The sequence below is a fragment of the Lithobates pipiens genome, unplaced genomic scaffold, assembly GCF_037356315.1.
Source record: "Lithobates pipiens isolate NorthernLeopardFrog02 unplaced genomic scaffold, aLitPip1_a1.2 Scaffold_23, whole genome shotgun sequence".
Classification (NCBI taxonomy): domain Eukaryota; kingdom Metazoa; phylum Chordata; class Amphibia; order Anura; family Ranidae; genus Lithobates; species Lithobates pipiens.
In genome coordinates, this window is record NW_027507785.1 from 188925029 (window position 1) to 188942057 (window position 17029).

General features: G+C 46.8%; 1 protein-coding gene across 2 annotated transcripts in view; it reads left to right on the top strand.

The window, feature by feature from the left end:
- Positions 1–17029, top strand: part of LOC143928074 (complement factor H-like) — a 1075600-nt gene that overhangs the window by 760784 nt on the left and 297787 nt on the right. For both annotated transcript variants that reach the window (XM_077452686.1, XM_077452684.1), the window contains exon 16: positions 11837–12016. In XM_077452686.1, the coding sequence (XP_077308812.1) occupies positions 11837–12016 (180 nt within the window). The remainder of the gene's footprint in view (positions 1–11836; positions 12017–17029) is intronic.

Consider the following 17029-nt stretch of genomic DNA (forward strand, 5'->3'; position numbering starts at 1 on the left):
TCTTTTTGCAGTTTCTCTGAAACCACATCCGCATGCTGCAGGGCCGATCGCAGATTGTGTGTTAACGTGTGTTAACAGCCTCGACGGAATCTGAAAACCCCAGAGGCAGCAACTGAGCTGCCTCCCTATCCGGGTACCTATCGAGGGAAGGCCGCATCTTTTCCACTCTCACCGGCGTTGTCCCCTTTACCAATGGAGTCTCCTGTCCTGCCTTTTCCCTGCTTAAAACAATGGGACATGGGGTGTCCACTGCCATAACCGGAGCATTCGTGCTTGTACTTGCGTGACCCACCCTCATTAAATTGCCAGCACACCCCTTTCTTTCTTTCTTGTGGCCGATTGTTCGGGGTTAGTTGACCCACCGGCCCCCCCTGGAAAAAACTGACTCGTCGGTCTAGCTGAAGTCATCAGGCGCATCCATAAACTGATGTCCTTGTGGTCTCACCGCAAGGACATGTGGATTGCCCTACGCTGCCTGAATTGTTCATCATACCGCAGCCAAGCTGATCCCTCGTATACTCTGTATGCCTTTCCCATGGCATCCAGATAGCATAACAGCGCCGAGCAGTGTTCCAGGCTTTTCTCCCCAATCACACTTGCCATGATCGCAAATGCCTGCAGCCAATTCGTAAAGATCCTTGGAATGAGCCTAAATCTCTTTTTTTTTTCTTCGTCCTCTTTTTTGGATCCTCCGGCCTGTCCCTGTCCAAGTTGAACTTTGCCAGCGGTAGAAGTGAGAAAATTTCAACATATTCTCCCTTCCAGATTTTTCCCTTACCTCAGGTTTTAAGTGTGCCCCAAGGGGCCCCTCGAAGCACACATAGACCTCACACTTTGCCGCATCTGCTAACCTTACCAGGTCCCGTTTCTTCTCACTCATTGTCTTCCCTTTTGTCTTTGGCACCACTTCCTTCTCTGCCAGCCCTGCGACCTCCTTCTCGGGCGCCGCCGGCGCCGCAACCGGTCCCGAAGGACCCCCGGTTTCTGGTGTCACCCCCAATCCCCCCACCCCCGGCCACGGGAGACACCCATGCTGACGCCGGTGCCTGTATCCCGCCCTGGCCTGGATCGAACCTATGCACCAATCCCTTTAGGCTTGCTAAAAACCCCTGAAACCCCAAGTCTGCCATAGCGTGGTCAGCAACCAGCGTGGCCTGAGAGGGAGGTGCAGTCACAGCTGACCGCCCCAATGACACCTGCCCTATCCCCTCAATATGTCTCCGGAGGTCTGTTGTGTCACAGATGTAGGACGGTAAACTCAGTACGTGTGGCATCAAAAAACTGTACAAAAATTTGCTAAAATTGTCTGTTAAGGAACCAATGCCAGACACAATGGGCCTACCTGGGGGACAGGAAAGATTCTTGTGCGTCTTTGGCAATGTGTAAAAAGTGTGAATTCAAGGATGTTTAGGAATCAGATAATTAAAAGTATTCTTGTCTATCAAGCCCTGCCAAAACGCCCCAGTTCTCTAAACTCATTAATGAATCCATTGATTTTGGTAGATAGAATGGGTATATACAAAGTGGAGTTGTTTAAAACCTCATGACTAGGGATGAGCTTCGAGTTTGAGTCGAACTCATGTTCGACTCAAACATTGCCTGTTCGCCTGTTCAGCGAACAGTGAACAATTTGGGGTGTTCGCGGCAAATTCGAAAAGCCCGAAAAACCCTGTACAAGTCTATGGGAGAAATCTAAAGTGCTAATTTTAAAGGCTAATATGCAAGTTACTGTCCTAAAAAGTGTTTGGGGACCTGGGTCCTGCCCCAGGGGACATGGATCAATGCAAAAAAAAGTTTCCCATGCTTAGAACTGTCCCTGCACAAAGTGTCATTTCTGCAAAAAAAAAAATTCATTTAAAATCACTCGCGGCTATAATGAATTGTCAGCTCCCATAATACTTTCATTTACCAGGCCCTTCAGGTCTGGTATGGATATTAAGGGGAACCCTGCGTCAAATTAAAAAAAAAATTGACGTGGGGGTCCCCCTAAAAATCCATATCAGACCCTTTATCCAAGCACGCAACCTGGCAGGCCACAGGAAAAGAGAGCGGACGAGAGAGCGCCCCCCCCTGCTGAACTGTACCAGGCCACATGCCCTCAACATTGGGAGGACAGTTTTTTAAGACAGTAACTTGTATATTAGCCTTTAAAATTAGCACTTTAGATTTTGAACGTTCGAGTCCCATATACTTTAACCACTTAACAACCACCCTATAGCCGAATGACGGCTACAGGGCGGTTTCTTAACGCTGGGAGGCCGTCATATGACGTCCTCCCAGAATTACGATCTCGCGCGCTACCTGGGGCGCGCACTCGAGAGCATCCGTGACCGCCGGGTCCACAGGACCTGGCGCATCACGGATCACGGTAAACGGCCGCTCATAGCGGCCGTTTACCACGTGATCGCTCCGTCAAATGACGGAGTGATCACTTGTAAACAAACCAACATGACGCCGGTTCATCCCTCCCCCTCTCTGTACCGATCGGAACAGTGGAGGGGGAAGAGATCGGTGTCAGCAGCGATGTGGGCTGCATCTGCAGTGTCCACATCGCTGCTCACCGAAAATTAACCCCTCAATTCCCTGCCAATACTCTGCAATACCCTGCCATTACTCTGCAATACTCTGCATTACACTGCAATACTCTGCACTACCCTGCAATACCCTGCATTACACTGCAATACTCTGCATTACCCTGCATTACCCTGCAATACCCCGCAATACCCTGCAATACCCTGCAACGCTCTGCAATGCTCTGCAACACCCGCCAATACCCTGCAACACTCTGCAATACTCTGCAACACCCGCCAATACCCTGCAACACTCTGCAATGCTCTGCAACACCCGCCAATACCCTGCAACACTCTGCAATGCTCTGCAACACCCACCAATACCCTGCAACACTCTGCAATGCTCTGCAACACCTGCCAATACCCTGCAGCACTCTGCAATGCTCTGCAACTCCCGCCAATATCCTGCAATGCTCTGCAACGCAATACTCTGCAACGCCATACTCTGAGATACCCAGCCATACCCAGCCATAGTCGGTGATACCCTGCAATACCCGGCCATAGACACCCCCCCCCCCCGCCCTCCGGTGCTTCTACCGACTCGCCAATATGATCAAATCCAGAATTATTATTTATTTATTTTTTCAGGCTTCCCAGCTTAGAGGTGAGATGCGGGGTCTTATTGACCCCATATCTCACTGTAAAGAGGACCTGTCATGCCATATTCCTATTACAAGGGATGTTTACATTCCTTGTAATAGGAATAAAAGTGATCAAAAAATTTATTTTTGGGGAAAAAAAATGTCAAACTAAAATAAATAAAGTAAAATGAACAATAAAAAAAATAGATTTTTTTTAAAGCGCCCCTGTCCCCATGTGCTCGCATGCAGAAGCGAACGCATACGTAAGTCCTGCCCACATATGAAAACGGTGTTCAAACCACACATGTGAGGTATCGCTGTGAACGTTAGAGCGAGAGCAATAATTCTAGTCCTAGACCTCCTCTGTAACTCAAAACATATAACCAGTAAAAAAAAAAATTAAATCGTCGCCTATGGGGATTTTTAAGTAGCGACATTTGGCGCCATTCTACGAGTGTGTGCAATTTTGAAAAGTGACATGTTGGGTATCTATTTACTCAGCATAACTTCATCTTTCACATTATGCAAAAATTGGGCTAACTTTACTGTGTTTTTTTTTAAGCACAAAACTGTTTTTTTTTTTCAAAAAAAAAGCATTCGAAAAATTGCTGCGCAAATACCGTGTGAGATAAAAAGTTGCAACGACCACCATTGTATTCTCCAGGGTATTTGCTAAAAAAAACCTATATAATGTTTTGGGATTCTATGTAATTTTCTAGCAAATAAATGATGATTTTTACATGTAGGAGAGAAATGTCAGAATTGTCCTGGGTGCTCCAGAACGCCTGATGGCGCCCAAGGCATGTTGGGCCTCTGTATGTGGCCACACTGTGTAAAAGTCTCACACATGTGGTATCGCCGTATTTGGGAGTAATAGCAGAATGTGTTTTGGGGTGTAATTTGTGGTATGCATATGCTGTGTGAGAAATAAACTGATAATATGACAATTTTGTGAAAAAAAAAAAAAAAGTAAAAGAAATCTTGATTTTGCAAAGAATTGTGGGAAAAAATGACAACTTCAAAAAACTCATCATGCCTCTTACTAAATACATTGGAATGTCTTCTTTCCAAAAAGGGGTCATTTTGGGGGTATTTGTACTTTTCTGGCATGTTAGGGTCTCAAGAATTGAAATAGGCCGTCAGTACTTCAGGTGTGATCAATTTTCAGATATTGGCACCATAGCTTGTGGACTCTATAACTTTCACAAAGACTAAATAATATCCACCAATTTGTACTTATTTTTACCAAAGATATGTAGTAGTATAAATTTTGGCCAAAATTTATGAAGAAAAAATTACTAATCTGCTAAATTTTATAACAGAAACAAAGAAAATTTCATTTTTTTACAGAATTTTCTGTATTTTTTCTTTTATAGCACAAAAAATAAAAAAACGAACGGTGATTAAATACCACCAAAAGAAAGCTCCATTTGTGTGAAAAAAAGGCTAAAAATTTCATATGGGTACAGTGTTGCATGACTGAGTAATTGTCATTCAAAATGTGAGAGCACCGAAAGCTGAAAATTGGTCTGGTTATTAAGGGTGTTTAAGTGCCCAGTGGTCAAGTGGTTAATAGGGTTGAAAACTTCACACAAAGTTTAGGTCTGTTCGCAGGTTCTGGTGCGAACCGAACGGGGGGGGGGAATGTTCGGCTCATCCTTACTCATGACACATGGTCTGACACATATGATTGCTGCCCGTGTAATATGTAGGCCTTTTTACTTAACATGTATCTCAGCCTCAGGCTCTATATATATTGAGCCTCCCTTGTGAACCTTCAATGGTTGCTTTGGCCTTTATGGGGATTTATCTGAACCCTGTATACCAATTGTTTCTATTTTATTTTCATTGTGAAAATTATGTTTTTCTCCTACGCAATCTCCATTGTAGTATTAGTACTGTTAACTCTTCTGCATACATTGTTGTGTTTCAGTGTGGCTATTTGCCCCCTTTCCTTGACTTGTGCCAGTGCAGTGGCAGCCCAGGTATGTGTCTTCTTGCGGCGGCTCTATGGGCTCCCTGGTGATTGGACGGATCTGGGAATTCTGGATTGCTGTCCTTGTGCACGTCCTGGCCTGGGCTTCCGCTCTATGGCCATAAGGCAAGTGCGCATGTGCACGTGACCTTTACGTGCGTGTGCACTGCGGGGGGCCCTGACCCTGACGTTGCATGCTGGCCCCCAGCCGGTGATTGTGAAACGTACTACAAATAGCAGGCCAGCTATTCAAGCTTACAGTAAGTTACTCACTTTCAAGACTTGTATCTACTGCAGCCACTGTGTAGCCTTCCCTGTTCTTGGGCAATGGCTATAGGCTATTTCTGGGTTTTGTATCTTTTTTAGGATACTTGGGTGGGAGTGCTGTGCTTTCCTGCGTTATCACTTTCTACCCTCTTCCCATAGTGCCTCGCACTGTTGTTACATATTGGTCCCCCACTTCCCAGAGGGATTCCACTCCCTGGGACCCTCAGGTTGTTGTATCCTGACACAAGGTATATATTATGTCTTCCCTCACAGATCACCATTTTAATTATTTGTTTTTCACTTCCCTTTGTTTTTCTGTTACAATCTCTTCTTTTTTATCCCTCTTCTGTTGCCCTGCTTTCCTCTCTCCCTCCATCACGTGCCTGTGATTTTTTCCTACCCCTTCTCCCCTCTTTTCCCCCTTCCCTTTTCTTATTCCCTCCATTCCCCAACCCCCCCCTTCCCCACTTATTCCCCATTCCTTTTCTAATTACCCCCTGTCCCTGTTGGTCCGGCTTCCCCACTTTTTCTTTCCCTCCCTGTCCCCTTCCGACTCCCTCCTTCCCACCTTTCCAGTTCTACCTTTCCCCACATCCTACTCTCTCCCCCTCCTCCTCTCCTCTTCTCCTTCCCTTCCTAACTACGCTTAAATCGGTAGTAAACCTGCTATTTTTTTTTACACCTGCAAAGCAAAAGGCGTAATGAGCTAGTATGCACCGCATACTAGCTCATTATTAAATACTTACCTTAGAACGAGGCCCCGACATCTGGCCCAATCCACGCCGAGGGAGCCGACATGCTCCCTCTGCGTTTCTTTTGGGTATCGCGGCTCCGGCGCTGTGAGTGGCCGGAGCTGCGATATCATCACTCCCGCGCATGCGCGCGGGAGATTTCATTCCGGCCGGTCGGCCACTGCCGGATTTTCTGGCCGAGAATCCCCTTGTGCGCATGCGCCGATGAAGTCAGCGGCTCATACCAAGGGGAATATCTCCTAAATCGTACAGGTTTAGGAGATATTTTTTTTACCTACAGGTAAGCCTTATTATAGGCTTTCCTGTAGGTAAAAGTCCTAAAAATTAGTATACAACCACTTTAATAGCTCCCCTCATCAACCCCATACATCATCTTCAATCCAAACTTCATATTCACTGTGCATATTCTCCCAGTTCAATATATATTTTTTTCCTGTGTTTTTTTTAATCTTGCCTTTTTCCACTTGATTCAGCTCCTCACTTCCATCTTTTGACCTATCTTGGTTCTTCGCCCATCACACTTTCAGTCACATATTCTCACTTGTGGTTTCTCCATTCTAATCACCTTGGTCAAACTTTTTCACATCCCTTTACTGGCAATCTCCTCCAGTACATAGTTTACCCATTGTATTTACCTTATCCCATCCAGTTTCCAGCTTATTGTTTGGTTAGTCCCCCATAGTCGCCGCATGAGACTCCCCTTACTGGTGACACCTTGTGCCTACCGGGATGTGGGTAAGCAGTCTTACTTTTGCCTCTGTTTGTTTGTTTTGTATAACTGATACATTGTATAAAACACTGATATTTTTTATGTCTTTGACTAAGTATATTGTTTTGACGGATCTTGGATACTCCTGCTGAGCATCTCCACCAGACCTGTGTCTCCTGTCTTCCAAACGCACCCGAAGGCTGCAGATTCGCCATAACCAGCCCTTAACCCCTCAATCACGAGACAAGCCACACAGGTGTTGAGGGTTAAACATGCAGAGCAATAAAACTGTTTATTAAGTTTCAAACATACACTTTAAACACAGTTAGGGGCACTCCCCTTAGCCTTGTCATAGAGGGGGTAGGGGACAAGGAAGAACCAATGGAAACTCAACACTTGTATATGCAAACAACTTCAGTTGAAACACATAAAGAGATTATGACAAACACAGCAACAAGGGGGGGGGGGGGGGGGGGGATGTAGCATTACATTACATTATCTCAGTACCATTTTGTATACAGTCTTTATCAGCTAAAAGTACATTGTGGAATGAAAGTATATATTTAACCCAGATGGGCCAATAGGTTTAGGTAGCCAGGAACGACTCCACAAGCCCAGTCACAGATCCTGCGTTCACCCGTTTCCGATGAACAAACCGACACAAACGTCTGGAGGTGGCATCTTTTCCAGGTGGTGGGAGACGGCAAATAGCCCTCCAAATATCATGTTCTCTGCTGGGCCATAGTCTGGGGGTAGGAGGCAAGCCCACAGCCCCCTCCAAAACACACAATGACAGTGGGTTCTGTCACATTTCTCCCCTTTTAAAAACAGACTAACCAGGTCCCTGACCCTCAACTGGTCTGGACCTGTGTTAGTCACAAATTCCCAACCCGTGCAAACAGGAAAAGGAAAAGTATGACTCTGGTGCTGGGGAGCAAAACCACACATACGGTCTCCTGTGAATAAAAACAGCCACTACAGAGTGGGAATGAATGAATGAATGAATGAAATACTTGTATAGCGCACAATGCGAACTGAATCGCCTCTAGGCGCTGTGGCGAGCTTTGATCATCTGCTAAAAGAGGAAGGTCTTGAGTTTTTTCCTAAAAGCCAGGTGATTTTCTTCCAGGCGGATGTTGCTGTCCACACTCCCCTAATCCGGGGCCTGGTTGCAGGTATTGGGGGGAGCTGAATAATCCTCTGTCCCGATGCCAGTGCTTCAGCTGGTAGGGAGCTTAGGCTGGTAGTGCTAAGCCATTGGGGAGGAAAAGGTACTTGATTTTCTCCTGGTGTAGTTACCAGCTGCTGGGGAGGTATCTTGCAGGGACTATCTCCCGGGCTCCCATTTCTTTTTCTGATGCTGGGCAGAGACCAACAGCACTCTGCCCCGTAGCCAGCACTTCTGCTGGGGCGACATATACAAAGGTAGAGTTCAGCCGCTGGAGAGGGAAGGGTATTCTCCCCTCCTGGTTCTGTGACCAGCTGCTGGGGCGACTTCTGACAGGGGCTGTCTCCCAAACCCTCCAAAAGCATCCTGAGAGCTGGGCAGGGGCCAGCGGCACTCTGCCCCATAACCAGTGCTTCTGCTAGGGGGATAAACACTGAGGTAGTGTCCAAGTGCTGGGGAGGGAGAATTGCTTTCTCCACTCCCAGTGGGGATATCTGCGGCTGGGGAAACAGCTCACTGAGGTCATCCCTCCGATCCCTCAGATCTAACTCTGTGGGTGGGCAGAGGCCAGCAGCGCTCTGCTCCATTGCCAGCACTTCTGCTGGAAAGGTGAACACTGGGGTAGTGTCCAATTGCTGGGGAGGTAGAATGGCCTTCTCCACTCCCGGTGGGGATATCCGCTGCTGGGGAAACAGCTCCCGAAGATTATCTCTCTGATTCTCCGGATCCAATTCTGAGGGTGGCAGAGGCCAGCAGCGCTCTGCTCTGTCACCAACGCTTCTGCTGGGATATAAACACTGGAGTAGGGTCCAAGTGCTTGGGAGGGAGAATTGCTTTCTCCACTCCCGGTGGGAATATCTGCTGCTAGGGAAACATCTCACTGAGGTCATCCCTCGGTCTCCCTGGATCTAACTCTGAGGGTGGGCAGAGGCCAGCGGGGCTCTGTCTCATTGCCAGCGCTTCTGCTGGGGCACCAGATGCGATACTCTGGACTTGCTGTTGATCACCATCTACCAGCCTTCCAGCACCCGTCCAAACTCCTCCTTCGGAGACTTTTATGCTATTAGCTTGTCTCTCTGCCTGGGGAACCTCAGATGAGTTCCGACATTCTAGCACTCATTGTGCCCTCTGTATCATCGCCGCTTCTTCCATTGCGGTTAGGACGGGAAAACGTAGGAACACCCCTGGCCCCATTTGCTCCGCATCTTCGTGACTGTCCGCTATTTCTCCTGGACAGTCCCAGGCAACGGGAGCCATGCCAGGCTGCTGATCACCATCAAACAGCTGCTTGAAGGCAATCTCGAGCTCCCATTCCTGCTCAACCAGGAACTCCAATTCCTCCAGGTCACATGCCTCTTCTGGAAGGTCCAGCACCTCATCTCGGAAGTCCAGGATGTCTTCCAGTTGCCCCTCCTCGAGCTCCCAAAGTCTGGGTCTCCATACATTCTTTGATGGAGTAGCCCCATGCCACCATAGCCAATGCCTTCTTTTGGGCTGTTATCTGCTGTACCTGGCCACAGTTGAGCCGCGAACCACCGGAGGGCTCTATAGGTGGCATCCAGCTTCATCTCCTCCCGAACCAATCTTCCGAGCTCAGTCTTCCACTCATCTCGTGGTTGTTCCCTCAGGAATACCTCTCGTGCACAGTACTGCGTCCAGTACATCTCTGTGGAGGAGGGAAGGATCTTCCCCTGATGGTGCCCCACGTGGCTTAGCGTCTCTTGCCAGAGTTGCCGGCGCACGGTGTGCTCTGTCGCTGGTCTCCGATGTTGCTTCCCGATGCCTTGCAGCTTCCTCTCGGACTCTGCTCTCATGTTGGCTGGTCCCTGTATTGCTCCTCGGTGGCTGCCCGGATCTTGAATCCCAGTGGTGATTTGGATGTCCTGGACTGCAGGAGACGTCCCACTGCTGCCACCACTGTGACGGATCTTGGATACTCCTGCTGAGCATCTCCGCCAGACATGTGTCTCCTGTCCTCCAAACACACCGAAGCCTGCAGATTTGCCATAACCAGCCCTTAACCCCTCAATCACGAGACAAGCCACACAGGTGTTGAGGGTTAAACATGCAGAGCAATAAATCTGTTTATTAAGTTTCAAACAGAGGAGGTAGGGGACAATGAAGAACCAATGGAAACTCAACACTTGTATATTCAAACAAGTACAGTTGAAACACATAAAGAGATTATGATAAGCAGGCAGCCCCTCCTTACACATCCCCTGCTGGAATGTGTCTCCAGTCCAGATCTTTTGTCTACATGCCATGACCCAACACAATTAAACACAACAACAACGGGGGGGGGGGAGGGGAGGGGGAGAAGGGATGTAGCATTACATTACATTATCTTGGCATTAGTCTGCAAAACTAGTTGAGACGTTATCGGTGATCAACTATCCCACTGTGATCTTCCCTATTTGGGGAACATTATAACATTATCTTGGTGATATCGATGGATTGTTACCAATGTTTTTAATTTGTAACTGATTCTTCTGCTAAGTGTTAATATCTATGTGTCAATACATGTTTGTACTTTTCTTATAACTGTGTACATATTTACACTTGTATACTTTATACTGTACGGAGATAGTCCACTTGCCCTATTTCCTTGGGGAGGCCTGGTTAGGGACCAGGCTCCCGATCTCTCCACTGAAAAACCTTGTGGCCAAGGCTGGCATCCATCGGTTTTAGATAGATTAAGTTTGAGGAAGTGATGTGACATCCAGGCTGATATGTCTGTTAGTAGATCAGCGATGCGTGAGGAGATTGATGGGGTGAGCTGAGGGGTAGAGATATAGATTTGGGTGTCATCAGCATATAAATGGTAGTGAAAGCCGTGGGAGGCTATCAGCTGACCCAGGGAGGACGTGTAGATCAAGAATAGTAGAGGTCCAAGGACAGAACCTTGGGGGACCCCAACGGAAAGGGGAGTTGGAGAAGAGGAAGTGGAGTTGTAAGTGACACTGAAGGTGCGATGAGATAGGTAAGATTCAAACCAACGGAGAGTGCAGCCATGGAGACCAAGCAAATTGAGTTTTTTGAGGAGGAGGGGGTGGTCAACTGTATCAAAGGTAGCAGAAAGGTCCAAGAGTAAGAGTATGGAATAATGACCGTTGCTTTTGGCTGTTAGTAAGTCGTTAGTGATTTTTAGGAGGGCAGTTTCTGTGGAGTGCTGTGGACGAAATCCAGACTGAAAAGGATCGAGAAGGTTATTTTCAATGAGGTGGTTGCTCAGTCGGTTGTAGACTAAACGTTCAAGGAGTTTGAAGGCAAAAGGGAGTAAAGAGATGGGTCTTAAGTTATTTGGCCACAGGTCTAGTAAAGGTTGTTTAGCAATGTTCTATTAGCAAAACACAGTTATTTACTTGTCAATTATAACATATGATGTTGTAAACGTGATTCTGGCAGAGTATTGTAGAGATGATTGATAGAATGAGGTAATCAAAGGATGCATCAAAACACAACTCCACCACTCACACAGATACTTTTTACTCCATATGTTTAACTTTTTTGGGTTTGGAAAGGTTTCCCTTATAAATTGTGAAAAGGCATAGTTGTGTTGGGTATTTACCTAAGGTTTATGTTTAAAAGAAAAAACATCTCTCTCATGTATTATCTGGTATACTGTGCCAGGCAGTGTTACATCTTCATTTCCTTGGATGTCTGTGCTGCAGTGGGCAATCATGACTATAAGAGCTATAGAAATTGAATGAAGAATCGAGATTGCAATACACTATGAAAAGTTTTGGGCTTTTTTTCCTGTCTAATTATGGCTGAGTTATGTTACATATGAGTATGTTTTATGTGCCACTTTTAGATTCCTCATGTAGACAGCCACCAACAATTTCTAATGGAGTACTCAAAGAACAAAAGAAGGCCACATATTTGTCGGGTGAAAGAGTTATTTATGAGTGTTCTAATGGCTATACGATGGGACAAAATGCAAATTATATCACCTGCGAGAACTCAGTTTGGACAGAGCTACCAGAATGCAGAAGTAGGTGCTTTTTGTTCCAGTTTAAATAACTGTATGACCTAATAATTTTTGAATTTTGCCTTGGACAGCATAAGACCTTTAATGCCTACTTGTACTTTACTGATTCATATAGCCTATAAATGATGTATTGCAAAGTCTAAGCTATGCAAGTCTTCAGTGAAATTTTGAAAAAAACAAGAGTGATCTGGCATGGTGTAGCATTCCAGTTTAATTTGTAAATGATAAATGCTATTCACTGATAATTAAAATCCTTGCACTAAGTGTATAATGGGTAAGTGTCCTTGAGAAAAGAAATTGCCCCTTGGGATTGGGACTATAGAGGCACTATCCAAAAATCATCAAGTAATATAAACAGTAATATTTATTTGTACAAAAAGAGTAAAAAAAACATTTAAACATTCAACAAAGTAAAGTGTTGCGGCATAATGAATATAGGTAATACAGTATCAGGAAATGACACATGAGGCGTTTTGAGGACTCTTCTTCAGAGGTGTCATAAGGTGGCATAAATTGCTGTTTGCAATATAAGTACAGATACTGTGTAATTACAAATTCAAAGAAAAGAGTATATATCACATAATAGCTAAATTGCAATTGATGCATGAATGAATGAACATGAATAGTAACATACTGACCATTTAAGCCTGTACAAAAGCATGTGGGTAATGCAAATGCCACTAGCAATAAAAACAGGAGGGATTATGCCAATGCTTTCAATTAACCATTTGCCTGGAAGCCAGACCATAAAATCCCATCCTGGCCCTGGGCCATTGAGATCCCATAAAAGTGCACAGCGCTGGGCCAGCCAATCTCTCAAATGGCCATGGTGGAGAAAGCTAGGAGGTGAATAGAAATATAGGTTTATTTACTAAATATATTTCAAAGCGATAGAAAAAAGTATAGTCATGTTTGTCTGACACTACAAAAGGTGCATTATATATATATATATATATATATATATATATATATATATTACAGTATAACATTTCTTACATCCTCTGGCCAGAATCTAAATCAAGGGCATCTATGGATAGTGAGCTGATCGAATTTTCCCTGGATACAAGAAAGGTGCTTCTATATAGAAGTCTTGGACCTTTTAGGCCTCATGCACACGAGACGCAGTTAAACGCGCGTTCAGATGCAGTTGGACAGTTTTTTCAACTGCACCTGAACTCATTCAATGTTATCCTATGTGTCCATGCACACAGTCTCGTTTTTTTCTGTTTATATGCAGTTGCGTTTAATCTCATTTTTCCAGAAGCAAAAAAATGCGTTCAGAAACAAAAATTTCTGCGTTTCAGACGCAAAACGCGGCAAAACGCGGTAAAACGCGGCAAAACGCCGCTACCGCGTTTAGCCGCGTTTGCGTTTATATGCGTTTTTAAAGGTGACCTTTTTTTTTACATTAAAAATCTCAAAAATGATTGCAAATGATGAAAAACCATTAGAAAAATATTTTAAACAATTGCAATTGCAAGTGGACAATCCACAACTTGTAGCAAGTGACGTGGCAAGTGGACAATCCACAACTTGTGGCAAGTGATGTGGCAAGTGGACAATCCACAACTTGTGGCAAGTGACGTGGCAGGTGAAGTGGCAAGTGACGTGGAAAGTGGACAATAGACAACTTGTGGCAGGTGACGTGGCAAGTGACCTGGCAGGTGACGCGGCAAGTGACTTGGCAGGTGACGTGGCAAGTGGAAAATCAACAACTTGTGGCAGGTGACTGGCATGTGACGTGGCAAGTGGACAATCCATAACTTGTGGCAGGTGACGTGGCAAGTGACGTGGCAAGTGGACAATCCACTTGTGGCAGGGGACGTGGCAAGTGACGTGGCAAGTGGACAATCCACTTGTGGCAGGTGATGTGGCAAGTGACGTGGGGAGTGGACAATCCACAACTTGTGTCAGGTGACGTGGCAAGTGGACAATCCACAACTTGTGGCAGGTGATGGGGCAAGTGATGTGGCAAGTGGACAATCCACTTGTGGCAGGGGATGTGGCAAGTGACGTGGCGAGTGGACAATCCACAACTTGTGTCAGGTGACGTGGCAAGTGGACAATCCACAACTTGTGGCAGGTGATGTGGCAAGTGATGTGGCAAGTGGACAATCCACTTGTGGCAGGTGACGTGGCAGGGGACGTGGCAAGGGACGTGGCAAGTGGACAATCCACAACTTGTGGCAGGTGATGTGGCTGGTGACGTAGCAAGTGGACAATCCACATCTTGTGGCAGGTGACGTGGCAGGTGATGTGGAAAGTGGTGTGGCAAGTGGACAATCCACAACTTGTGGCAGGTGATGTGGCTGGTGACGTGGTAAGTGGACAATCCACAACTTGTGGCAGATGGCATGGCAGGTGACGTGGAAAGTGGACAATCCACATCTTGTGGCAAGTGACGTGGCAGGTGATGTGGCAAGTGACGTGGCAAGTGGACAATCCACAACTTGTGGCAGGTGATGTGGCAAGTGATGTGGCAGGTGATGTGACAAGTGGACAATCCACATCTTGTGGCAAGTGACGTGGCAGCTGACGTGGCAAGTGACGTGGCAGGTGACGTGGCAAGTGACATGGCAAGTGGACAATCCACATCTCGTGGCAAGTGACGTGGCAGGTGATGTGGCAAGTGACGTGGCAAGTGGACAATCCACAACTTGTGGCAGGTGACGTGGCAGGTGATGTGGCAAGTGACGTGGCAGCTGACGTGGCAAGTGGACAATCCAAAACTTGTGGCAGGTGACGTGGCAAGTGACGTGGCAGGTGACGTGGCAAGTGATGTGGCAAGTGGACAATCCACAGCTTGTGGCAAGTGACGTGGCAAGTGGACAATCCACAACTTGTGGCAGGTGACGTGGCAGGTGACGTGGCAAGTGAACAATCCACAACTTGTGGCAGGTGACGTGGCAAGTGACGTGGCAGGTGAAGTGGCAAGTGACGCGGCAAGTAGACAATCCACAACTTGTGGCAGGTGATGTGGCAAGTGACGTGGCAGGTGATGTGGCAAGTCACGTGGCAAGTGGACAATCCACAACTTGTGGCAGGTGATGTGGCTGGTGACGTGTCAAGTGGACAATCCACAGCTTGTGGCAGGTGGCATGGCAGATGACGTGGAAAGTGGACAATCCACATCTCGTGGCAAGTGACGTGGCAGCTGACGTGGCAAGTGACGTGGCAAGTGGACAATCCAAAACTTGTGGCAGGTGACGTGGCTAGTGACGTGGCAGGTGACGTGGCAAGTGATGTGGCAAGTGGACAATCCACAGCTTGTGGCAAGTGACGTGGCAAGTGGACAATCCACAACTTGTGGCAGGTGACGTGGCAGGTGACGTGGCAAGTGAACAATCCACAACTTGTGGCAGGTGACGTGGCAAGTGACGTGGCAGGTGATGTGGCAAGTGACGCGGCAAGTAGACAATCCACAACTTGTGGCAGGTGATGTGGCTGGTGACGTGGCAAGTGGACAATCCACAGCTTGTGGCAGGTGGCATGGCAGATGACGTGGAAAGTGGACAATCCACATCTCGTGGCAAGTGACGTGGCAGGTGATGTGGCAAGTGACGTGGCAAGTGGACAATCCACAATTTGTGGCAGGTGACGTGGCAGGTGATGTGGCAAGTGGACAATCCCCAACTTGTGGCAAGTGACGTGGCAAGTGGACAATCCACAACTTGTGGCAGGTGCCGTGGCAAGTGACACGGCAAATGCAAGTGTACAACTGCTCTCTATGCTGCGGCTGCTCACTCTGATCAAAATAGCAGAAATAGTTAAAAAAAATGCTTTGAGAGCTTGGGGAGGGTCTACATGATGTTATCTTTATAAACGCGTCTAAACGCAAACGCGTCTAAACGCGTCTAAACACGTCTAAACGCGACATGCAAACGCGGCAAAACGCGCGTTTAGAAACGCGCGTTTCAGCTTTTTTTTAACAGAGGTTTCATCTGCGTCTCGTGTGCATGAGGCCTTAGAAGAGAACCTGCAGGCTAAATATAAATATTTACATACCATGTCCATAGCTAGGCTTGGTTGTTATTCAGCCTCGCTATGGGTGAAGAGGAGCAAGATGGGTGCTCCACCCATCGGGGCGATGTTGATGCCAATCAACCAATAGGACCGGACAAGCCTGGCTGCGGGGCAATACAGCAAACAATCCAGGTATGTAGGATCATAGCTGTATGGGAAGGATAGGACAAACATAAAAGGCCACTCTCATGTAACGATGGCCTCTGTGCACCCGGTGGACCAAACACCTGCAAATGGATACACCACCAACCGCAAGGCAAAAGGGGAGAGAGGCAGAGGCATATGTCTGAAAGCTTAAAAAAAAAAAAAAAATTCCCCCTTTCCCCGCATCCCTACTTTCTACTCATTACCCAAATTGCACAAAAATGCCATATGCTCACCTCTGAAACCTATAATCTCAGGTAATGGATCTCTAACCGAGAATCAAAGTCATCTAGTGGATGAATATCTGATCACACGTGGTCAGCCTTCCCTCTTACTTGCAAGACACCATCCACTTGTTACAGATACTTGAAGGTACTATGGTCTCCCCATCATCACTTTTGGTAGCTATAGATGTAGAAGCTTTATATAGCTCCATGCCACACGATCAAGGTATTTCCTGTATTCAGAAAGTTTTATCTCAGCTTACATGCCATGATTGGCAGTACAGTGGATTTGTAGTGGAATCTCTTAAATTCTTAAACCACAACTTCTTTGGCCTTGATGGGTCACACTTCCTCCACATATTGTGCCCCATCTTACGCTAATGCCACATACACACGTACGCGTCCCTGCCATTGTGACCGGAGGCAGCGACGAGGCAACATCTCCAGAAGAGGAGAAGAACAGAAGACGACGACAGCGGCGACAGAAGACCGGGCCACCGCTTGTAAAAGAGCTAGAAGAAGGCGCGGTGGCCCGGCAAGAAGAACCGAAGGGGGAGACAAGACCCCTGAGGTCGAGGGCGGTGGCGAAGAAAAAAGCTGGGCTCCTCCGCTAGTGAAAGAGCTA